Genomic DNA, 27612 nt, shown 5'->3' on the forward strand with positions numbered 1-27612 from the left:
TATATGAGATTTTCTCTCACGGTTTCAGAAAATTGCGTAAAACTTTTTTCTGGGAAATTATACGCGCTGTAGTTCCTTCTAGTCTCCTAACTATCCTCCCTCGACAATCTAATAGACTCGTCCACTCAGATAGTGACTCAGTTTACTAAGTATCAGCATATTGTTGAGTCAGTGCGCTTCATGTGAGAGATTCTCTCATCAAGCGACCACCGGCGTCACCAACTGTGTATAAAAATTAACGTTATTTTTCCACTTAAAACCTAACATAATATCCTTTTATGATGCAATAAAAGGTGACGGGGATATGGTCGATAACATGAAAATCCTATATTTTGTTTCACGGGTTAGTTGTAGATGGTCACTTACAATATATTTTTCAATGTTGAATATTGGCGGCATCAATATAGTCACATTTTATATAAAAATAATAATAATAAAATAGAAAAACGTCGTGTCTTTTTAAAGCAAATGGTTTTATCGTTGATGAAACCTCATCTTTTTAGTAAAATTTTGTAAAGAAAGGAAAAAGTTGATAATGTGAGAGAAAATCTCACGCGCAACCACTCGCGTAACAACCTACCTAGTGACCAATGCCGGGTTAAGATAATGAAATTCGGACCAATAGGGATGAAAATAAGATCCATCGCTGTAAGAATAATCGGAATAATAAGTATTTAAAAATAGTTTTTTTGTACAAAAAAATTTTCAGATCAAGAATTACGCGACTGTAGATAGGATTGAAAATGGGGAGATTAAGTTGAGATAATGAAATTCTAACCAATGGGGATGAAACTAAAAGCCATAATTGTAAAAATAAACGCCATACGGATGCTCCGGACGGTTACTCTTTATTTAATCACTATCTTAAATATTTAAAAAAATTTAAGATGAAGAACAATGCAACTGTAAAAAGGGTTGAAATGGGGGGATTAAATTAAGATAATGAAATTCGAACTATTAGGGATAAAAATAAAAGCCATCATTGTAACAATAAACGCCATACCGATGCTCCTGGATGAATACTGCTCATTTAATCTCTATTTTAAATATTAAAAAATCGTTTTTTTGACAAATTTTGCTTTTTGCAGTTACGTCATTCTTATTCCGGACCGGCGATATATTATTATGACAAGGCCGTCTGCACATGGGTCATCGAAAACAGGTCTCGAGGTTCGCGCGTCTTGCTCGTCTTGTACGAACCCTACGGCACAAGCGATTGCTCTCCGCACACTAGTCGATTCAGTTTGCTTACATCTTTTTTATTTATCAACCCAAACGACTATTTAGATCTGTAAAAAGTACGGTATTGTTACATTTTTAGTATCATTTGTATACAATGAGCATTATACAATTGAGGGTCATATTTCCCCAAAGAATTTTATAATAAACACCTAGAAACAAAAGTTCAATGTTTTCAGAATTTTATGTTACAAACAATATATTTCCACAAAGTTAGTAGGTAGTACTACAATCAATGAACATAACATGCACCGATCTTTAAATAAAAGTAAAATTTCATTCAGCGCAAAAAAACAACAAAAAACGAAGGAAACAAATAAAATAAACTACCTATTATGACTAAAAACGTGCGTCTCACTCGAACTTTCTCGTGCACTACGGATCGCAAGAGACGAGAGTCGTACAAGACGAGGAGATTTTGCAATCGTAAACGCCTCGTGTACGGAGCCCAATGCCACAACGAAGGAACTTGAGTGGCAGGGAGAAATCTACGCGATTTGAATCGAGCCGAGTGCTTCGAGCGTCGCTCCATGTGCGGACGGGCTAATAGTCCAGGCGCATCTGTTTTGAGATGGACGTTGAGAGGTGACTCAAATTTTTTTGCGGAAATTGCTTGAAAATAACTCAAATAATAATATTTGAGTTATCCTCCCACTCAAAATGATCCGGAACATTGTTTAAATAATCAAAACGTCAAAAAATGAAGGAAAAATTCGATTTGTTTCTTCGTTTTTTGATTATAACTTTAAAAGTATCCATTTGCGAGAAAAGTTATACTGACATAAAAGTTGTGTAATTAAATTTCCTACAATATAGAATTGGTTAAAACTTAAAAAAATAGTCATCCTTGTCGCAAAATAGCAATAATTGCGAAAAAAAACCATACAAAAACAAGTATTGGCATTTTACGTTTTTCAACCATTTATGCTCAACTTAGGACCTTCATATTTTACCCAAAAAACTTTATAATATAGTAAAACAACACTGGAAATTTCATTAAGATTGGTTTAATAGATTTTGCAAAATAAATTTTGCAATCCATCTTTCGCAAAAAAAATCATTTCTTCAAAATGTTACAGGACTGAAAATAAAGCAGGTAGCAAGTTGAATTCGATATAGAATCGATATAGAACAATACTGTACCTTTCATTTGAAATTTGCAAAATTAAAATCGGTTACCTGCCACGGCGTCTGAAAATTTTTGAAATAAACATTAATTTTTGGTGCTACGCGCAGGACAGCGGTGTTCGATTCACAAAAGTTGATTTCCACCAAAATTTATTCCAATCTTTATCTTATATATTATTTTCTTACTCTACACCGAGAGAAAAAAATTCTTGACATAAAGAAACTTTATTAATATTTAAGAAAGATCGACTTGGCATATTGCCTAACAAATATATCTTTGTATGTAAGATATACTTTTCTAAAATATTTCAAATAAATTCTACTATAGCCAAAGAAATATATCTTAAACATGATTTAACTATCACTTTCTGGCAAACTTCAAACCCATTTATCAGAAAGAAATTACACTTGATGTTAATTAATTTTATTAGTCATAAAAATATATTTTTTACACATTACAAAACTATTCTTTCTGAGCAATATTATTTCTTAGTAAGGAAAATTATTATTTTACTATTAATAATTAATGTATTTAATGTTAAGAAATATATTTCGCAGAGATAAACGTATATTTAGAGTTAAGTTAACATTTCTTGAAAATAAAGTGATATTACATACGGCGAAATAAATCATTGTGTTAAGGTAAAATCATTATTTATTAATAAAACAATATATAAAACGTTATTATTACATACAAATATTTTCTCCACTCTTAAACCACTGGCTTCTACACAACAATAAAAGGATGGAGAGGCAAATCCAACTTCCTCAAATTTTCCTTCTTTTGTTAATAGCACTTTGTATATCAGCAATTCACTAAAACAAAATCGTTATGTAGAAAGAGTAAACTTACTTTAATAATTTTTTTTTTATAAAAATATAGATATTTGTTTTGACAAATTTAGGAAATACAAAAAAAAAATACACGGCCTCACATGAGAACTATTAATACTAATGATAATCAATCATATTTAGTTCAAACATGACATTATTTAACCTACACATCTGTGTTTATGTTTTTCTTTTTGTTAATGAAATATTAATGATTTTTCTGTATAATATTAAGTCACGCAATAAACATTGTTTAGCTAAAACAAGAGGAAAAATACAACCAATGAAAACATTAAAGCAGACATAATAATATGTAGTTTTCTTAATTTTTATAATCTAAAAGAGACAGCATACCTAATCATTAACAAATTTTATTACGGGAAAGTATTATTCGTTTATATCTAAGTCATTTAATATATATTAACTAATTCACGGTTTTTCGGCAATAACATTTCTTAACCATAAACATATATTTCTTTTAGACTAACTGATTTCTTTATCTCAAATAAATTAACAGAAAACATCCTCAGCGTTGCACCCGCCATGTTTGATATAGCGTTGTATTGTATATTTTTATAGAAGACGATACATTCAAGCAACCTATTATAGTTGATACATTGTCATAAGTATACACATTTTTAAAAAGGTACTTACACGTATAAAATTCTACTATTTCTGGAAGGCCCCGCAGTTGGTTAATAACTCCTTTCTTAGTATTGTTCTGAAGCTATATATTAATATCATTCTGTCCCAGCTTTAAATTGTGGCATATTTCCCAGTTAGAATAATAAGCTCCTTTATTTCAGAGTCGTCCATCATTATACCTAAAAAGCATATAAAGATACTATTATGTTTCTTTTTTACCTATTCGGATACGCAACAATATTATTATTACATCTTAAATTACTCAATTTACTTTTATTTAATACCTATATATGTACGTACCTTCAAAATATCCGTTAATTTTTAAGGAACATGAATAAACCAAAAATCCATCTACACACACCGGCAAAATTAGCCGAACACGTTAAAAATGGGACATGTTTGATGTCTCGTATTTCATAAACCAGTAGTCCGATTTGAGTGATCCTTTTAGTACGTTATAGCCTTATTATTTAAGAATATCGTTGTAATAATATTGTTGCTAGACATGTAAATACCATTTTATACCGGGTGTACCAATCATACTGTGTTTTTTTCTTAAAGTTTGGAACACCCTGTGGAATATTCTAGCATATGTAAAATATTAGAATTAATACTCGATTGTAGACTTAGGCTTGCTTAATATTTTACTTTTCGATTCATTTAGTTATATGAGATAATAAAAAAGTTATGTGCGTTAAAACTATCCATGTCTTTCATCAATAAATCCTCATAGTAGGGGAGGAAAGTATACTAAATTTGCAGTTACTCGAGCGTTATGGGAACCTATTGGATTGTGAAGAGTATGTGCTAAAATCAGAAAAAGGCTAAGTTAAGTTTTCCATAAAGTGGGGGACTTTTCAATTTTTAATTTAATTTTCCATTTGAAACAATCATTTTTCTCCGATTATAGCGCTATCTATCCGTAATTCGAAAAAATATGTCGAATAAAAGTTGCTTATTTTTACGTAAAGAATCCAAATCTGCAACAAAAATTGGGGGCTCCTATTTAAGATTTTAAATTAAATCCCCCACCCCACCTCCGTGGGGCTCGTGACACCCCACGGGACACCCCACGGAGAGGGGTAGGGGGTAAATTAAAAATTATAAATACGAACCCTGCGATATTTTGCGAAATGAACATCAGATCGTAAAACTGCAAAATACACCTATTCAATATTTTTCAAAAATCTACAGAATGGCACCAAACACGACCCGCCACGGAGGTGGGGTGGGGGGTTACATTAAAATATTAAATAGGAGCCCCCAATTTTTATTGCAGATTTGGATCCTTGACGTAAAAATAAGCAACTTTTATTCGCAACATTTTTTCCTATTATGGATAAATAGCGCTATAATCGGAAAAAAACCATTGGTGGAAATGGAAAATTAAATTGAAACATGGAGAGTCCCACACTTTATGGAAAACTTAACTTAACTTTTTTTGGTTGTAGCACCCACTCTTCACAATCCACTCCAGGTCACAAGAACGCTCGAGTAATTGCAAATTTAGCATACTTTTCTCCCCTACTATGAAGATTTATTGATAAAAACATGGCTAGTTGTAAAAGCACATAACTTTTTTATTTTCCAACATAAGCAAATGAATCAAAAAAGAAAATGTTAAGAAAGCATAATTCTACAATCGAGTTTTAATTTTAATATTTTAAATATGCTGGAATATTCCACAGGTTGTTCCGAACTTTAAGAAAAAACACAGTATGCTTGTTACACCCGGTATAAAATGACATTTACCTGTCTAGCAACAATATTATTACACCGATATTCTTAAATAATAAGGCTATAACAGACTAAAAGAATAACTCAAATTGGACCACTGGTTTATGAAATACGAGACATCAAACATGTCCCATTTTTTACTTGTTCGGCTAATTTTGCCGGTGTGTGTATATGAACATGAACATATCACGCCATCTTGGCAAACACTGACGACTGAATCATAAATAGTTAATCTGCGCAATTTTTTTGTGGAAGAAAATCTCTTTGCAAGTAACATTTCGGCATTAATGACAAAGTTTTTATTTTATAATCACAGTTACTACAGAGGGTATTTCTGAAGAATTATTTCTTGTGGTTTAAAATATTTATTTGATTGCAAGAAAATTTCTTGTTCACAAATATAAATATGGATTAACTTTTAACATTATATTTCTTATACTGCAAAATATTTGTAGTTTTCAATTTAAGAAATAAAAACTTTAGGATAAGAAAATTAAATGTAACCATTAATGCATTTCTTAGTATTGAAGAAATTATCTGTAAGAAATTATTGAGTTGTGTTTAAAAAACTCGTTTCTTTATATGTGAACCGGTATGTTTAAGTTAATAGGATATGTTAACTTTTAAGAAATATTGCTCAAAGAAATTGGTGTTTTAGGAGAAAAGAAATTGTTCTCTCGGTGTATATTTTGTTGTATTTTAATATTTTAATTCCCCAAAAATCAAACTAATTTTATTATTGTTTGTGAAATATTGTTTAAACAATTGTATATGTTTAAAAATAATAAACTTTTATTCTCCAAGTTAAAATATATGAACAAAGAAAGTGTTTGCTAAAAAAGTGTTATTTCAAAGGATAGAGTATGTGTTGTTATTTTGCAATAAGCAAATTTATTTATTTATATCGAATTGTAATAAAAATTAAAATGTATCGATCATTATCAAAGGTCATTGGAATGCCCAATCTTAGCAAACTATCCGCTGGCCTGCGCGTAGCACCAATAATTATTGTTTATCAAAAAAAAATTCTGACACCGTGGTAGTTAATCGATTTTAATTTTACAAATTGAAAATGAAAGGTACAGTACACTTCTATAAGCAAAACAAATTTCAACTTGCTATCTGCTTTATTTTCAGTCCTGTAACATTTTGAAAAAATGAATTTTTTTGCGAAAGCTGGATTGCAAAATTTATTTTGCAAAATTGATTGAAACGATGTTAATGAAATTTACAGTATTGTGTTACTGTATCATAAAGTTTTTCTGCGTGAAATATGAAGGTCCTAAGTGTAGCATAAATGGTTGAAAAACGTAAAATGTGAATACTTGTTTTTGAATGTTTTTTTCGCAATTATTGCTATTTTGCAACAAGAGTGACTATTTTTTAAATTTTTAACTAATTCCATGTCGTAGGAAATTTAATTACGCAACTTTTATGTGAGTACAGCTTTTCTCGGAAATGAATATTTTTAAAGTTATAATCAAAAAACGAACAAAAAAATCGAATTTTTCCTTCATTTTTTGACATTTTGATTATTTAAACAATGTTCCGGACCTTTTTAAGAGGGAGGATAACTCAAATATTATTATTTGAGTTATTTTCAAGCAATTTTTGCAAAAAAATTTGAGTCACCTTTCAACGTCCAAATGTACTAATATTTTTACAAATGCGCCCTGGTCTATAACTATCTCTGAACGAACTAAAACAAATCCGACTGTTAGAACCGAATTTACCTGGCCTTCCTTTTTCAGCATTTTGTTGGTTTAAAAATTGTAGAAACCACGAAGGCGTTACCAGAAACTTGGTCTCAGTAAAAATTTTATTTTTAATATTATTTTTAATGTTACTGAAATGAAACTTACAAGTATTCTTTTATGAAACTCTTTAAAATTGTATTTATAATTCTATTATACAACTTGATAAAGTTTTCACATACCCTTTATTTGATTTCAGAGGAAGAATGGAACTCTGACGGTAAATCCGGAAGAGTGCTGTCAGGAAGTGATGGAGGTGAGTTTTTCACTGTTTCATAAAAATATACCGAGCTTTCAAAAGACACAAGCAAGTAAATATGTGACTCTTAAGGCATTTTCGACACCAACGGCCAAGGAAAAAAATATCAGAAAAAATATGAATATGAAGTTTACTTGGAAGTTAATGTTTAACATTATTAATGAAATAATACTACAAATATGTAGGTACATGTAGTATTATTAACAAGTATATTAGTAAAAAAATTATTATTATTCTTTTGTTTAGGGTGAATAATTTCTCCTTTCAATACATTTCTTTATGTTTAAATGTAAGATGAAATTTGGCAACCTTTTCCCCAATACCTTCTTTATTGTATTGGACTACAAATTTTCTTCTATATCATGGGCATGAAGTCAAAGTCAAAGTCAAAGTCAAATTTATTCATCACATGCGACATTATACAAAGTTGTACATGTATGAGACAAGTCAAAATTACAGACATATAATATACATATTAAAAGTATATAAATTAATAAATACGACAAAACATACTTAAAAGTTATTTTTAGAATATGGCTCTGGCTCACAAATGTATTGATGTACACACCTCCGAAAGTTTGGCTGATGTAAATTCATTCGTATATCTATTGGCAATTTGTTAAAGAAACTTATGGCTGCATAATGTGTGCTACCTTCCAACAAAACAGAACGATGTTGTGGAAGCATAAAGTGATTGTCTCTGAATCTTGTTGAATAAACATGGTTAAATTTAAATTTATTGAATTCATAAATTTTGCAATGTAAATACATTATACACGAAAATATATACAGACCAGGAATTGTCAGAATATTATTTTGTCTAAAGATACCTCTACAAGAATCTCTAAATTTCATTTTATATATTATCCTAATAGCTCTTTTCTGAAGTACGAATATCTGCTCTAATTCAGAGGTACAACCCCAGACTTCAATGCCATATTTGGCTATTGAGTAAAAATTGGCAAATATACTGTTTTTAATATTGATGTATTAAAGAGACGTGAAAGAATTCTCAATGCATAACATGCGCTACTTAATCTGGATTTCAAATTAGAAATGTGGTTTGACCATTTAAAATTACTGTCTAACAGGACCCCCAGCAACTTCCTGCAGTCTGTTTTATCTATTGCTGCTTGTATAGTGGCTTGATGGTTTAATAAATTATTTGACGTGAAAATCATATACTTTGATTTCTCTTCATTTAAAACTAGTTTGTTGGATAAGAAATAACTGTTGATGGTGGATAGTATCTGTGTAGTTTTATTTTGCAAATTTTGATCGGATGTTGCTGTGACTAGAATGTTGGTATCATCCGCATAACTGATGATGTTAACTCCACTCAGTGAATTAGTTATATATATATATATATATATATATATATATATATATATATATATATATATATATATATATATATATATATATATATATATATATATATATATATATATATATATATATATATAATAGCACTAAAGGCCTTAGAGGCCCATGGCTTGAAAAGTTTGTTCGTTCTTCATTTTTACTTTTCTTTAGGTACCTAGATCTTCTCTGGCTTGGTATGTGATTTTTCTCCATTCCTTCCTGTTATTCATTTTTCTTCTCTGACCTTCTAACCCCATTTTTTCCATATCTTTTTCGACCTCTTGCTTCCATCTATTTTTCGGTCTTCCTTTTCTCTTTTTTGAGGCTATGTTGTAGTTTAGTACCCTTTTTGGAGTCCTCGCGTTCGGCATCCTTTCTATGTGACCTCGCCATCTAAGTCTCTGTGCCTTTATCACTCCTATTATATTAGGTTGATTGTATAATTCCTTTAACTCATTATTTGATCTTCTTAACCATAAACCGTCCCTTATTATTCCTCCATATATCTTCCTCAGGATTTTCCGTTCCCAGATCTCCAGTAAACTTTGTTCATTTTTTGTCATTGTCCATGTCTCACTGCAGTATGTTACTATTGGTTGGATAGTTGTTTTGTATAACTGTATTTTTGCCTTTCTTGATAAAAACTTGCTTTTCAGCATTCCATTAAGCGCATGTACACTTTTGTTGCCTGCCATTATTCGAGCTTGTATTTCTTCTTTAATATTCGGTTTACGTGATATTATTGCTCCTAGGTATGTAAATCTTTCTACCATTTCGAATTCGTATGATGTTCCTTCTTCTACTTCTACTTTAAGCTTTTGTCCATTCCTGAACTGACCATCTGTCCATTCCATACATTTTGTTTTAGTTTCATTTATGTGGAGTCCCATTTTCTTCGCTGCTTTTACTATTCTCTGTACTATTTCCTGTAGCTCTTTTGTTCCTCTTGCAAGCAACACCACATCATCCGCAAATGCCAAAACTTGGTGTCGTTTTTGATATAGGAGTGCTTCTCTATTGATTTTTGCTTTTCGCATTATTTTTTCTAGGCATAAGTTAAAGAGTAATGATGACAAAGGATCGCCCTGCCTTACTCCTTCATTTACTATAAATGTGTCTGATGATTGGTTGTTTATTTTGACTCTATTTTCTGTATTTTCTAACGTAATATGTATCATGTTGCGTAACTTTCTGCTAACTCCCAATTCCTCAAGCGCCTGCTTTAAATTCTTCCTCTTTATTCTATCGTACGCTTGCTGGAAATCGATGAATAGCGCTATCGTTGGTAGGTTGTGTTCATAGCTTTCTGCTTGTAATTCTCTGATTACGAATATTTGGTCCGTTGTGCTTCTTCCTCGTCTAAATCCGCACTGATATTCACCTATTATATTTTCCGCTTCTTTTTCAAGTTTATCTTTTATGGATTTTGATAAGATTTTATATATGGTATTTAGTAATGCTACTCCTCTGTAATTACTACATTCTGTTTTGTCTCCTTTTTTGTGTAATGGGCAAATAATTGCTTCCTTCCAATCTTTTGGTATCCGTTCTATTCTCCATATCTCTTTTATGATCTTGTATATCCACTCATGTAGCAATTTTCCACCATATTTCATCATCTCTGCTGTTATATTATCGCTTCCAGGGCATTTGTTATTCTTCAAATCTTTTATGATTTCCTCGATTTGTTCTTTGCTGGGTGAATTATCTTCTATGTCTTCTAAGTTTTCATTTCCTTCTTCTGCTTCCATGTGTTCTCTTTGGTTTGACTTATTCTTGCCATTTAGTAACTCGTCAAAATACTCTTTCCATCTCTCTACTATTTCTGCTTCACCGCTTATATTATTCCCCGCTTTGTTTTTAACGAATATTGGTTTTTGTTGGTATCCTCTTTTCTCATTTCTGGCACCTTGATACAGGTTTCTTATTTCTTTATTTCTGTAGTTCTCTTCTATTTCTTTTAGCTTATTTTCTACGTGTTTTCTCTTCTTTTCTCTCAGCAATCTCTTTACTTTATTTCTTTGCTCTATATATTTATTCTTCGTCTCTGTCGTTTCTTTCATTATCATTTCCATCCTTAATGATTTTCTTAGTTCTATTTCGTTTTGGCATTCTATGTCGAACCACTCCTTTCTCTTTTTATTCTCCTGTTTATTACACTCTTTTGCTGCTTTGTTCATTACTTGCTTTATGATGTCCCAGTTGTTTTCTGTTCGTTCTTCTGTTTGTATCTTTTTTAGTTCTCTTTCCATTGTTTCCCCATACGTTTCTTGCTCTTTCTTTGTTGCTAATCGAATTGGTTTATTTATATATTTCTTTACCTTTATTTTGTTTTTGTTTTCTGGTATCAGTTGTTTCATTTTGATGCCCACCATGTAATGATCAGAGTCGGCATCTGGTCCTCTGTATGTTCTTATCTTCTTTATACATTGCTGTTCTTCTTTTTCAATCAGCACGTGATCTATTTGGTTTTTAGTCTTTCTATCTGGCGATATCCATGTTTCCTTATGTATTTCTTTTCTTTCAAAATATGTGCTCATTATGATCATATTTTTTTCTCTTGCGAAATCTATGAGAAATTGTCCGTTCTCATTAGTTTCATTGTGTTTGCTATGCTTTCCTATTGTCGGTCTAAACACTTCTTCCTTCCCTATTTTGCCATTAGCGTCGCCTAAAATAATTTTCATATCATATCTGGGTACACTTTCGATTGTTCTGTTTAGTTCACTGTAGAAACATTCTTTAACATCATTATCTTTTTCTTCGGATGGAGCGTGAATATTTATGAGGGTGATTTTTTGGTACTTTCCTTTGATCCTGATAGTACATATGCGGTCTGATATCGGTTTAAACTCTACTATTGCTTCTTTTAGTTCTTTTCTTATCATAAAACCTGTGCCTAATATTCGATTCTTTCCACCGCTGTTAAAAAACAATGTATCTTCTATTTCTAATATATCATTTCCCAGCTGTTTCGTCTCCTGCAAGGCTACTATGTCAAATTGGAACTTTTCGATTTCTCTCGCAAGATGTTTAAGTTTACCTTCGCCATATGTGCCTCTTACATTCCATGTTCCTAAAAGTAAGTATTCTTTTCGACATGTTTTCTTGTTTTTTGGTCCGGTTTTTGTTTTTTTCCTCTTGTTTCCTTTTTTTGTATTATCACTATCCTTTTTCTGTGCTTGTTTCGTCAACGTTATTCCTATGGTACAGTTATTTGTTAGTTTTTTGATGCTGTTTTGATCATTGTGCCCTCTTTGTCGTTCCACTTCCATTCGATGTTATTTACCCATATTTTTTTTACTCCAATTTTGACTTCATTTCCTTTATTTCTTTCTTCCTGGGCAATGTTTCTAATTGTTTTCTGTATATCTCGTTCTTTTATGGTTGTATCTTCGTTGATATATACCTTGTGCTCTTTAATTTCTTTTAGCTTGTACTTTTTTTCCATTATTTTTCTTTTTTCCTCTTGGTTTTCTAATTCAATTAGACATGTTTTTTCGCCTAGCTTGTGAGCATTTCTTATTTTCACCTCTATTCCTAAGTGGTGTTTGATGAAATTGTTGATTTTTCCTTTTAACCGTGCTTGCTCATATGTGTCTATTGTTAGGCCGCTTATAACTACGTTGTTTATTCGTCGGTGTTTTTCCATAACTTCCATGTTTTTTGTTATTTCTCTGAGTCCCTCCTTGATCTCTTTATTTTCTTCTTTCAGTTCTGCATTTTCTTTTCTCAGCTCTCTGTTTTCCATAATGAGCTTTTCTATTGTTTCCTTACTTTCTTTTTGATTTCTTTTTATTTCCTTAATGTCATCGGTGAGGAGGCTCATCATTATTATTAATTGATCAATTTTTGACCCTCCTTCTGGATGTGTGTCATCACTCTCTAATTTTTCCATTTTCCGGCGCCAAACACTGTCTTCCACCTCAACAGTGCAGAGAAGACAGCGTCTACCGTATTTATTTTGTTTGTTTATTATCCGTTGTTATTTTCTGTGGTTATCCTGAAAGTCTACTCACAACGGCAACGTCGCAATTTCAACGGTCAAGTTTTCGTTTCTACGCTTTGATGTTAGACAAGCTTATCAATTGTAGCGATCTTACTTTTTATAGGTCCTTGGCATTATTCCGATGCTATTTCACCGATTTTAAAGTTTTTTCTTATCACTGTCCTTAACTTAATGTCTTATATTATTCACTAGATACTTCCAATAATTTATTTCCCGTTACAACTCTCAGAAATTGAGTTTATTGCAGACGACAAATAAAATATGTGTTTACGTTTTGACTACAGTGTTGCCAATCATCGAATTAGTTATCAAAGCTATATTATTAATATATACTATAAAAAGTAGAGGACCCAATACACTACCCTGAGGGACACCATAATGGATATCCAACGTGTTTGATTCGTATTTAAGTCCATTAGATGTTATCCTAACTTTTTGTCTTCTATTTTCTAGGTAGGAAGTAAACCATTTTAGAACTACACCACGAATACTAATCCCCTCAAGTTTTATTAGCAACAAATTATGATCCAAAGTATCAAAAGCCTTGGACAAATCGAGAAATAAACCACATGCCTTCTCTCGTCTGTCCAAAGCATCCAACACTAAGCTGACGAAATTTGCAAGAGCTGTAGTTGTAGACTTAGAAGATGTAAAACCATGTTGAAAATTATACAAGACACTATGCTTTTTTAGGAATGCGTTTATTCTAGTATAAACCAGAGTTTCAATTATCTTTGAAAACACAGATAAGATACTTATGGGACGGTAGTTGTTAAGGTCATCTTTATCACCACTTTTGAATAAAGGGATTACAATAGATAGTTTAAACATACTAGGAAATATTCCTTGTTGAAAAGAGGCATTACAAATATCCGTCAGTGGATCTGCGAAAGCGTGAATGCATTGTTTTAATAACTTAGGGGAAATCTGATCAAAACCACAACTGTGTTTGGATTTAAAACTTCCGACTACACTAGTTATTTCCTGTGGGTTAGTTGGATATAAAAACATAGAACAACTATTACGGTTTTTTGATGCTGATGTAAACCCACCTATTTTAGTAGGATCCAAAGCAGCAAGTAACTTTGGAGATATTTCAACAAAATGGTGATTAAATTTGTCTGCTAAATTATTATTATTATCACTAGGTACTTTTGAGTTGTTTTGTTTCCCGACTGTTAAGTTTACTAAATGCCAAATACATTTCATTTTATTTGATGATTCGTTTAACTGTCTCATGAAGTGACTACTTTTAGCTGCTTTTAATTTAATTGAATATTCTGTCTTTGCCAAATGAAGGACTGGCGTAAGATTACTATTTTGCTGACAGATCGTTTCTAAAAGTTTTAGCTGATCCCTTAAATTGTACAGTTCCTGCGTAAACCAATTCGAACGTGTACATTTTTTAGGTTTACATTTAAGTAGTGGAAAATGGGACCGAAAGTAATTTTGGATAGTATTTAAAAAAGCTAATGATTAATGATATTATGATAAATTAAAGCATGATAAAGCATGATAAATTAAGTGATAGCCTTTTCTTCTTTTTTTTTCTCTCGATGTTTGTTTTGATAGCACTTAAAGATGTTATTGCCATATTTATAAAGGATGGACCAATGAAAGCAGTCCACCTCGATATTTGACAGTATTTATTAGATTTTATGGGAATAAGAAAACAGATACGATTTTTGTTCAAAGGGACCATAGTTTCTCAAGAACAACATGAATTCATACGCACTGCCACTCAAAACTTAAAAAAATTCATATAAACCCCGATGACTGATCAAACCTATTTTGGACCAAAACCAGTTACGAACTCATTGAGGCGAGCACAAACATAAGGTCTGCTCGAGCAGAGAAAAGTAAAACTTTTATATCAGGCCATAGTACAACATATTTATACGTCATGTATATCAGATGCAGTTTTGGGGAGATGATTTAACACTAGAAAGTCGGAGGGGCCAATTTGGCCCCTGTTGCGATTTGAAGTTATTGTAGTTTTTTTATTTAAGGCAATAATAATTTCATATTTTATGACTTTTAATATTTTGATACAAAGACTTATTTAGAACAAAAAAATATTGTTTACTAAATTTATTAAATGGTTTTTCTAATAAATCTACCATAGAAGTCTAAAGGGGCCAAATTGGCCCTGTGTAAGTTATTATCGTTTTCTGGGAAATTCGACGAGCCTTTCTTTCAAATTCCTGTCGGATGGGTAAAATTATATTTATGTATGTTTATTGTAAATGGTTACCCTTATACTGGTACTGATCATCAACGTAATAAAGATAAAATTGTTGGTGAACACAAAGATACAATTGTGGGTGTAGAGGACCAAATGACGCGTCTTTATACTACAAAAGTAACTTCTAGACGATGGCCTATGTACGTGTTTTATAATACTCTTGACTTGGAAACAATAAATGCATGGATTATTTATAAAGAAATAACTGGAAGTAGACTCAGTCTTTGTAAATTTATTCTTCGGCTGTGTGAAGAATTATGGGCCCCATACCTTGCCTCCCGAAATCTGGAACTACGCCTAGCAACACCAGGTCTACCAACAACTATCACTGTTACTGTCCAAAAACGACAAAAATATTAGTTGAAAATATTTTGTAAAGGAAATCATATTTCCAATCATTGCCGCGGCTGTAACAAGGCAATGTGTGGCAAACATAAAAAACTGCAAACTGTATGGTGTTCCGAATGTTTTTGATAGGCAGCGAATATTTTAAACAATGAAAGTAAAAAATAAAATCTGATTCTATCGTCTAAAGTAGATTTAATTTCTTTAAACTGAGTTTTAATTGATTAAAGAACGTGGGGCCAAAATGATCCCTTCCGGCTTTCTAGGTAGGTTAGCTAAGCCCGGCTTTCAAGTGTTAATGGTCTGCTGTAAAGTTTTTAATTTGACACGAATTTCTGCTGAAAGGAACTGATGATCGCTGCTGCAGTCTTTGCCTGGATAAGTTTTTGCATGTTTTGTGGAAGTTTCAAAACGGATTTGGATCAGAATAAATATAGTCAATTTGATTCCTGCATCTTTCGTATGTTGAGCGCCATATGTAAAAACGTCTAGGGTGGTGTTTAAAGGCTGTGTTGGAGGTAAATAGGTCATTCCCTATGCAACAATTTAGAAGCCGTTCTCCTCTTTCATTCCTTTCTCCGAGATCGTATTTTCCTACAACAATTCGCGGGCCATCGTCCTGTAAAGTTCTGTCTATTTTGGCATTAAAATCCCCAATTATGATTGTCATTTCACATTTTACATACAAACATAGGTATTAATAAATAAAAAAAAACAAGTAATTTATTCTTTTGTCGTATGATCACACACATGATTTTGTTTACCGTAAAATACAAATCGTACATAATACCTACGTGGCTGACACATTTATATCCTTTTGTACAGGATTTATAATATCATTAAAAAAATAAGAGTAATCCATATGTATTTAATTTTTAAAGTCCCAAACAAATATTATTTACATGTACTGCTTACATTACGTAAATGGGTGACACTGCATCTGCAATGCAGGCCACTTGTTTTGAAAACAACTTAGTCAGCAATTATGTTACTATTAGTAATTTACGGTCACATTCAAGTATGGTCAATCATAACAAACAATTGGGATTTATTTATAGATACGTAGAAAGTAAAGAAAGAGATTATTCATTATTCAGAAACCGACGTGGTTGGAGTAGAGACATTATCCGTCCCGACGGAATTATTAAATAATACATATATTTCTGTAATTAGTGTTTCAACGTAATCAACCCCATCATCGGGGGTAACAACCCCCAGGACCAAGATACTTTGCTATCTAATTAAAATTATGACAAAATCTTCTTTGTGATAGTTTTAGATCTGTTAATAATTGCTTTTAATTGGATGTTTGGAACCAATAGGACGCTAACTAAAAAACTGCTTTGTTTATAATGGTATTACGTTTCAATGTATGTGACCCCATACACAATACACATTATCCCTCTTATGCATTCATATGTACCTGCATGTAAGCCTGTTATTAAGTATTCACAGACAAATTCATTTGGATTTTTTTTGTGCCGATGTAGTTAAATGGAAAATCCAGCGCTAACAGGTTCGTGGCACGTTTAAATGATAATCAAATGAAATGGAAAAATATATCCCTTCAGATAAAAACTAGAGCAGTTAGACGCATAACATGACACAATAATACATACAACCAAACGTACATTAAACCAGAATAATCTGATATTTCTTATTATTTCGAGCGAATTAAAAAAACTAACGTACAAACGTTTTTTTTTGCATTTTAAAACAATTTAATCACCAATACATTAAATAAAACAGTCTTGAAATAACAAATCGAAACTGATTGTTATAAAAAATGAATAACCATTTTCAATTTCGTTGCAAAACGAAAACACAGCCGAACCATATTCTAGTCCAATCAGAGAGTGCTGCAAGCACCCCTACCGATTTCGAAACTTATTAGTCTCTCATCAGGAGGCACATATGCTGCTCTCCCTGATCCAACCAAAACAAACCCCAGCATGCAGTCCCGGATTGCAACGAACGAAATGTCATAGATGCCCTAGCGGCAACTGCTTGCAAAAATACTAAGTTTTCACTCTAATGACATATAAAACAACATAATGCTATTCTTCACCCCACCAGAATGAAAACAATGGGAACCTTCTCTGCTCTGGTTACACCTTCGAGGCTTCTACAATTTGCAAGCCATACGGATGCTGAGACTAAGGAAGATGAGGGAATTCTACAATTTACAATTCACGTCCCATCTGCTCAGCGCGGTAAAGTTCCAACGAGAATGGTTCCCTTCATACTCCACACAGAGTAAATGTAAATCAAAAATTAATAACCATTTTCAATTTCGTTGCAAAACGAAAACACAGCCGAACCATATTCTAGTCCAATCAGAGAGTGCTGCAAGAACCCCTACCGGTTTCGAAACTTATTAGTCTCTCATCAGGAGGCACATATGCTGCTCTCCCTGATCCAACCAAAACAAACCTCAGCATGCAGTCCCGGATTGCAACGAACGAAATGGCATAGATGCCCTAGCGGCAACTGCTTGCAAAAAGACTAAGTTTTCACTCTAATGGCATATAAAACAACATAATGCTATTCTACACCCCACCAGAATGAAAACAATGGGAACCTTCTCTGGTTACACCTCCGAGGCTTCTACAATTTGCAAGCCATACGGATGCTAAAAAAATTGAAAATTGAAAATGGTTATTCATTTTTGATTTACATTTACTCTGTGTGGAGTATGAAGGGAACCATTCTCGTTGGAACTTTACCGCGCTGAGCAGATGGGACCTGAATTGTAAATTGTAGAATTCCCTCATCTTCCTTAGTCTCAGCATCCGTATGGCTTGCAAATTGTAGAAGCCTCGGAGGTGTAACCAGAGAAGGTTCCCATTGTTTTCATTCTGGTGGGGTGTAGAATAGCATTATGTTGTTTTATATGCCATTAGAGTGAAAACTTAGTCTTTTTGCAAGCAGTTGCCGCTAGGGCATCTATTGATGACAGTTGTATGGTGACAATTGGACATCAGCAACACTTCCGTCGTGTCTTTCCATTTAGTCGCTAAAATTCCTTCGGATGAAACTAAAAACTCCATATCACCCCTTAACATTTTGTTATTATTAAATTTGGTTACGTTTAGCCGATTAGCCATATATGTAGGTTCCTAAACATGAAAAATTTAGGGTGTTCAGTAGGTTGAACGGAGTGAAAAATTTGTCAAAGCATAGACACACATCTGCTGACCTTATGGTGTTGGCTAGAGTTTTAACAACTCGTTCTCCTTGAGTTCCAATAGTTGGTGTTGATTCTTTTCCCGAATAAATATTGAAATCGTTTATATATATATATATATATATATATATATATATATATATATATATATATATATATATATATATATATAATATATATTTGTTTTTCTTGGGTTTAGGTTCAGAGATTATGTTTTAAATTTGGAACTAGATTTTATTGTTCATTTACAATCAACGTTTCGGCAGAAACTCTTGCCTTTGTCAAGATTGATTTCTAAAAATTTTTACAAATGAAAAACAATACATTATTTTAGAACAATATTAAAACTTACCAAACACGTAAAACGACACACTAACGACGATGAACAGATACAAATTAAAAATTGAGTGTTGATATCTCATTGCTTACTGTGCTAGTTAATTACAGGAGCGTATCTTTAATGTAGTAAAAGGGATACAAAATGGAAATATGTTACTTTAAGAAATTTTTTAATGGTGTTATTTATTATTAATTAAATTAGATTAAAATAAATTCTATTCAGGTTGTCCGTGTCTTTCCTATCGTTGATTGAATTTTTGTTTCTTTTTATTTCTATTGATTCGTAAATCTCCCTCTTCTTTTTGTTCTTCTCGGTTTTTAAAATCTTTGTGCTTTCGAAGTCAAATGTATGCTTCTTCCCCTTCTCATGTTTTGTCAGTGCAGTTGTATTGTTTTTGTCGTATTTGTGGGAACGAATTCTGGATTGAAGTAGTTGACTAGTCTGACCAATATAGACACCATCACAGTTTGTACAGGGTATCTCATAAACAACATGCGATTTTTTGAGTTTGGGAGTTTTTGTTTTTAGCTTGGTGAAATATTTATTTAAAAGGTTGTTGCCTTTATGAGCCACTGTTATGTTGTGTTGGGCTAGAAGATGCATTAGTTGTTCGGATAAACCTTTTATATATGGAAGAGTTGTATACGTAGTTTTGGTTCTACTACTTTTATTGTTGTTGGTGTTGTTATAAAATTTGTTTATTCTTGACTTAAATACCGATTCGATTAGATGTTCGGGATATGCATTACTTAGGAGAGCATCTTTTGCTTTTTTTATTGCAGTTGGTCTGTATTCTGGATCTGTTAGTTTTATGGATCTATCAGCAAGGCCTATAATTACCGACTTTTTCTGGGAGAATGGATGGTGAGATTTATAGTTGAGATATCGTGAAGACCATGTTTCTTTTGTGAACCACATAGTTTTGATTGTGTTATTAATCCGATGTAAAGTGACATCCAGAAAATTTATTTTATTATGCTGTTCAATCTCTTTAGTAAATTTTAGCTTTGGGTGGTAGTTGTTAAAATTTTCTAAAATTTCGTTCACTTTATTTGTTGGGACAGCACATACACAGTCATCAATGTAGCGGTAGAAGAATGGTACATTAAAACCTAAGTGACTTATGACAGATTCCTCTAAATCTTCTAGAACCAGCTGGGCAATAACACTAGAAATACTTGCACCCATTGCACATCCATCTATTTGTTGGTATATTTCGTCTTTGTATAAAAAGTATGTTGAGTTTAATGTTAAATCCACAGATGATTGGAACTCTTGCAATGGGATATCAGTGTATTTTTTTATGTCATTCCACTTCTTTTTTATGATGTCAGTGGCAAGTTTTATTGGGATGTTAGTGTATAGTGAAACGACATCTAATGATATTAATATGTAGTTATTTGGTATATGGATATTTTTAATTTTAGAAATAAGGTCATTGGAATCTTTAATGTAATATGGATTATTGTTTGTGATATTAGAAATAATGTTTTTCAAAAACTTTGAAAGATTCTCGAAGGGCGATTGAATGCAGGAAACGATAGGACGTAGAGGTACATTATTTTTGTGTGTTTTAGGTAACCCATAAATTTTTGGTGCTATAGCATTTTGTAGTTTAAGTGATTTTGCCGTGTTTGGTGATATATAAGCACTTTTGTCCCATCTGTCAATAAGCTCATTATTTCTTTTTTGGAAAATGTTGGTGGGATCATTTTTAAGTTTACGATATACGGTTTCGTCTTTTAGAAGGTCATTCATTTTGTTGTCGTAATCTTTAGATTCCATAATGACGGTTTTGTTGGTTTTGTCAGGTTTTAGTACAACTACATTAGGATTTTCCCTCAAGAACGCTTTTGTTTTTTGAATTTTTTTATGTAATGCTTTATTTTCGAATGAATATTTATTTTTGTTTTTAAAATTGGTTAAAATATTACAACATTTTGTTCTTATTTGATGTTGTGCATCTCCATTTAAATTATATATATATATATATATATATATAATATATATATATATATATATATATATATATATATATATATATCCTGTGAAAGAATCACTTCGTTGCCAAATTTTTATACCTCTTTTTACTGGCTTCATAGGAAGATACTGCTTTGGGGCAGATCTTCCTTTGAACTTAGTCATTGACTCGTCGATGGACTGATGGGAGCTCTCAGTCCTCGCCTTTACAAAAGTGTGTTTCAAACAAGAAACCACTTCATCGATGTAATATGTCTTTGACGTATTACCATTTCTTTCAGGATTATTATAGTAGGACTTAGATAGCAGGAATAAACAGCTATCCCTTTTTTTACGAGGGAATTCGAAAGTGATTCGTTTTGTGACCAGTAGTGTGAGATACATGGTACTTTATTGTAATAACACATAACCATAGTACAACCAATCACTGTCATTATTTCGTACATATCTGTATTTTTCGTGTTTAATTTTATATTTCTCTTTTTTGGAAGTGCTGCTACTCTTTCATTTGTACAGCAAGCATTGTGCATAAATAAACTGCGCGGAAATAATTAAAAAAATATATCAACAGGACGAGAACCTCTATCAATATTTAGTAATATTATCCCATTTCTCTGGGTAGGAATTTCTTTTTTTGGGCAAAAGTTTGTGTTTGGTATATTCCATTGTGCAGTGAATTTATTTCTTTCCGACTCATCTTCAGATATTTTCGCGTGATCCGAATTTTCTTCGTCGGAAGCATTGATGTTTACATCCACATAGTCAGGAGTATATGAGGCCGAATCGTCACTAGGTACATATTATGTAGTCAGACTTTGAGGCAGTATAAGATTCTTCCTCGGATTCATTTTCTGAAATATTTGAGAGGTTTTCAATCTCTTCTTGAAGCTCTTTTTGAGTTAGAAACCGTCCACGTGCCATAGTAAGTCTGCAACCTAACAATACGAATGGGATAAATACGATCCGGTATAAAAGACTACTGGGACACTAGAGTCCCTTTTAAAAATTATGGCAAAATCTGTAAAAACAATATCAAAAATAAACAATATATATCACTAACCTGTGTTTATTGTCGTAGGTACGTTTCTTTGGATTTTTTCGGTAACAGATTTTCAGTCGCTTTTTTGGCTTTTTAACTATTTTTTCAGAAATATCGAATTTCTCTTGCATTCTTTTTGTTTGACAATGTCATACAGAAAAACTTTGTTTGCGTTATTAACAAATTGCTAACCAACATCACTTTCCTAACAACGGTACCAAACACCTGCTGCGATACAATATTACTTCTAATTAATATAAAAAAAATAAAACTTTAATTGATGCAATGAACCGGTATGACATAAAGTTTTCTATGCACCACGTGCATTTTTAGATGTTTATACCCTCGGGCGACATATAAAGTCTCGGACCAGAGGCCCTTGAGTTTATAAGCTTGTCGCCCTTAGGGTATAAACATCTATTTAATGCCCTTGATACATAAATAACTATTCTTACCCCTATTGTATATATTATATATATATATATATATATATATATATATATATATATATATATATATATATATTATATTATTATATACCCATAACTATTATTTTTGGGTTTCCAAGCAATAATTTTAACTGAATATTTTGAGTGAATACACTAATTACATAATATGGCAAACATATTGGATTAACGTTAATAGTGAGCACATTTGAGGAACTGCAAATTATGATGAAATAAAATATTAAAATTAATACACCAAAACAAAACAACGTACAAAACGGAAACAAAAACAAAAACAAAGACAAATACAGACGATCCTAAATGTTTAAATAACTATAAATGGCAGTGAGACACAACAAGTCCATGCGTATATGTATAGATATAATCTACCTGGGCCAAATTTTAAAACTTGACAAAGTGATCCAAAGTGCGGAAATCATTAGAACATGAAGACAGGCATGAGCGGGATTTGAAAAACTCAGTTTGATACTTAAAAAAAGTTAAAAATTTTCAACCAGTGCATCCTCCCTATCATGAAGAAGAATATTTGTTTCTAAATTTCATTGTAATTTTTAGTTTCAAGACTATCTGTTGTTCTCTTATTTGATTACTTCAGGTATTGTTCGTCCACTATAACTTTTCCCATGCGTCACTATTCATTTTCAAACAAATTAAGTCAAAACATAAAGTGAAACGAACGTCGATGTGTATATACATTTCGTATATTGTATGCTATATACTACACACATCTGCGTACGTTTCACTTTATATTTTGACTTAATTTGTTTGAATATGAATCGTGACGCATGGGAAAAGTTATAGCGGACGAACAATAATTATTTATTTTTAAGATAATGTGAAAAGTAATATTTTTTAACCTAGAAATTGTACTACATGAGTCTGCTATAATAGTTCTGCCAAACGGAAAGTTATTTATTTTCGAGGTTACTGTTGAACTTTTTGTTTTGTTTTTAATTTATTTATTACTGTTCTATATTTATCTTTATACCTACTGGTAATAGTCGGCATGCTGTTCAAGCTTTTAAATATTAAGTCAATCAGTCTCCCCAATAGCGAAAATAGATCTAACACTTCAATAAAATAACTTTATAAAATACGCCCACCAGGATAATAGCCACCTCGTAAAGATTACATTGACAGTACATGTCGACGTACGTTGCACTTAATGTTTTGCACATTTAACTTGTTTGCCAATCAATCATTACATTTGTGCAAAGATCCGTTGGAACAACTGTATATAATAATAAAGCATTTTTTACATAGTATCCTATTTCTGCCTAGGTCACTATTCGCGTTTTTCATGTTTACATTCATGTTTCATGGTTTACTTGTTGATATATTACATTATTGTAACACAAAGAAACTCATTTATATGCAGCTTTCAGACAAAGAGAATTTAAATGGAACCACAGTTATCCAAGCATTGTGGGTTTCTAATTGTTAAACGCAAAGTTGTCTTGGGCAACCCGCAGCCCCTCCAAAGTATCTGCGACAGATATCAGGAAAACTAACTACGGAATTTTCACTACGCTAACATTTACGCAACCTAATACTTCAACTTTAATTTAGAATGTGTGGTATTGAGCGGGCCCCCGCAAAAAGTGAACAGCGATAAAAATTGTTTAATTTTTATAAGGAATAAAATTATCAATTTTAAATAATATAAAAGATTACAAATATAAATGTTATTAAATTTTGATTAGACACCAAATTCCCTATTTATAATAGGGAAAAATTACCAGAGAACGGCAGTTCTCGCCAGTGGCGCACACCTACACCCCCTACACGCGACACTATATATACACGAAATTTTCGATATGCTAAATCTGACTGAACTGAAAATTGGGCCAACATCCATCTTAAAGTTCAGGAAAAGACTCGTCCATTCATATGTCAACTATCCATTTTGGTCCAAGGGTGTGGATTTTACGGCCCTTCCTATTTAGGGTCTGTTTTTCGTTCTTGTCCCCAAAACTCCCAAAAACTTCGAAAATTTAACTCCGACCTTTGCGGCTTCTAATATAAGCGATAATTACCTTTCCAACGCATGTCTAATTTTGAAAATCGGTTATACCGTTAGTAAATATGAGTAAATTTTTATTTAAAAATGGGAAAATGTTTGTGGATATGTATGTATGTATGTGTGTAGAAAAGTTAAACCGATCTGAATTTTTTTCTGTGTTTGAAGAGGGGGTGAGGGCCGATTCAGAACCGGTGTAGTTTGTGAGTTTTGACTACCCATAAGCCAGCTATAGGACTTGGTATGTACAAAACGGCATATTTTTTGGCGGTATATATCTTCGGTTCAAGAAGAGACAGGAGAACAGTAAATACACCAAATCAATAGCGTTGAGTGAAGCTTTCAAATGGTGTCTAAGCTGTTAGGATCAGACATACACACGGCTCAGTATAGCCGAAAAACTGAAAAAATAAACTTTGAAAATTTTGGTTTTTCGACAATTACTCAAAATTTCAACCTACGATTTACGCCAATAACTGAGCGTTTGTAGAAGGACTCTAGTCCTTCTACAAGCGCTTTCTAGTACAAAAATTTTTAAGTTATAGGCTTCATAAATATGATTAAATCTATTTCTTATGGGAAAAACGGTTTTTCAAGCTCAATAATTCCTGTAATAGCTTCAGTTATCATACTTGACCTTAGATGCATAAGATACTACTTGTCAATACGTTTTAAACTCATGTTTAGTGAACAAAATCGGTTAAGCCGTTTAGAAGTTAAGCTACAAAAGTATAATCCGATTATTCCCTAAATGGTTTATGTAGTTGTAGTGGTTACGACGCTAATTGATCTGGCAACGGGCAATCCGAGTTCATTTACCGGCCATCCCTATTTTTTCAATCTATTTCGAATAAAAAAAAATATAGTGTACATTCGATGGACACTAGAACATTTGGCAGATAATGGGACAAAGGCGACCATTTATAAAGCTTAACGTGTGTTCGAGAGACATTGCATACAACTTTATACATTTAATTTATAAATAACTTTGAAAAACTCCTGATACAAGAATAAAAAACCGCTAAACGCCGTAAAAATGAGTAACGCATACAATATTCCAGCTACAAAAGATCTGATATGAATATTACGTGACGCGAAAATGTATTTTCATTTTGATGCAAAACAAAATTCTAGTTTTATTTTAAAAGATTTTTTCATAATATTTGCTAAATTGGACGTCAACGCGCCACAAAAGAGTTTCAAAATTCAAACTGTATCAAAGTTACTCTTTTGTGGCGCGTTTACTTCAAATTTAGCAAATATTAAGAAAAAATCTTTTAAAATAATAGAATTTTGTTTTGCATCAAACTAAAAATACATTTTCGCGCCACGTAATATTCATCTCAGATCTTTTGTAGCTGGAATATTGTATGCGCCACTCATTTTTACGGCTTTTAGCGGTTTTTTATTATTGTTTTATAATACAGGTGCTTATCGAGTTTTCTGATTGGCAAAGATGTCTAATTTTCGAAAAATCGCATAATTTTACCAAATCATTATCAATGCACAAAGTTGCTAGGCCAGTTAACCGGCCCTATTTCATTGTAGATCGCATAGCATTTTTAATGCGAGAATAACAACTAAAGGATCTTTCCCCTTCAGCGGGTTAAATTTCTTAATTGCTTAAATAATATTGCTATAATAATTGCTAAAACAATCTATGACAATATTAAATATTTCACAGCAAAATATTTCGTCGGGCTCAAAATTATCAGTCGCGTCACTACTAGGTCCAGGCAAATCATCAAAAAATCTGGCAAGCTCCTTGCGCTGTTTTAGAATAAAACAATAAAATATATTTCAAAATAATAATTAAACCTATTATGCACATAAAGTGAAGAGAAAAATAAACGGGAAAATTTACGTCTTTGGTCTGGTCGACGCCGGACCCTGGTAAAATGTACCGTCTGTACCCCTCTGATAATAAGTACATGATAGTTAGATGAGACCAAAACCGAATAAGCCGAATGTAAAAGCAAGTCGAAGACCAAATCATGAATTTTTACGATGACTATACTGCTCTTGTCAATTTATGCGTTGGCTTGGAGAAATAATACATTTTTTCTCTACATATCGGGCCGTTTCTTATTGAGTTTGTAGTTAAATTTCTCCAGTAATGTACAATAATATTGACTATTGATGAATTTACCTTTTTCATAGTAGTATTATTCTTAGCCTTCTACCGTCCATTCTTGTACATATACTTCTCCTAATTCCTTCTGAGCGACATATTTCAAACTTGTTTTGGCTATTCTTTTTATCATCTACCCCTCTCATATATTATGTGGTCTTCCTCTTCGAAGTTCACCTTTATAAAGCCTTTAGCATTGTATTGTGGTGTTTCAACGTTGGTCTTTTTGTCTAGCGGTGTTACCTGCGATGCTCTTTTTGAGTTTGGCAATTTTTATCTCGACCTTTGTTTTTGATTTTATTCGGTTGTTTATCGTATACCTTTCTACTGTGACTAGTTTATTCATATCTGCCACATGTTCGTTTTCAATAAAAAATCTCTAACAGTTTTCAATATATTGGAAAAAATCGATTTTCATTTTGTAACTTCACAGGGCTGTAACTGTTTTTATGTGCACATTTGTAATAGGGTAATTTATGTTCAATCAGCTTATTTTTGGTCTCACAATATGTCATTTAATTTATAAGCTGCTTTTTTGTTACACGTTGTATATACATATATGTATATGTTAACAGTAATTTTCCTCCGATATACTGGTCTATAAAGCACCCTAATGCGTCGTTTAAACACAACGATAAGTCACAGCAACTAGTTGTGATGACAAGTTGAAACGCTGTTTAGACGCTGCGATTCAATGCGATACCACCTTCAACCCAACTCCAACTTTGATAAGTTGTGCGATGCACCGTTTACACACAATGATAAGTTGCAACAACTCGATTGACCTTGATAAGTTGTTTGATTTATCGCTGTGTTTAAACGACCCTAAGATAAATATTGGCATCGACTGAACTTTTGATCATGTGATATTAAGCATCACTCCCTTTAACG

General features: G+C 32.3%; 1 protein-coding gene across 1 annotated transcript in view; it reads left to right on the forward strand.

Moving 5' to 3' along the window:
• Positions 1-27612, forward strand: part of LOC114325310 (coiled-coil domain-containing protein CG32809-like) — an 837016-nt gene that overhangs the window by 319227 nt on the left and 490177 nt on the right. Inside the window, exon 3 of the mRNA XM_050653062.1 lies at positions 7534-7590. Coding sequence (XP_050509019.1) covers positions 7534-7590 — 57 coding nt within the window. The remainder of the gene's footprint in view (positions 1-7533; positions 7591-27612) is intronic.

Source organism: Diabrotica virgifera, chromosome 6 (assembly GCF_917563875.1).
Source record: "Diabrotica virgifera virgifera chromosome 6, PGI_DIABVI_V3a".
Lineage (NCBI taxonomy): Eukaryota > Metazoa > Arthropoda > Insecta > Coleoptera > Chrysomelidae > Diabrotica > Diabrotica virgifera.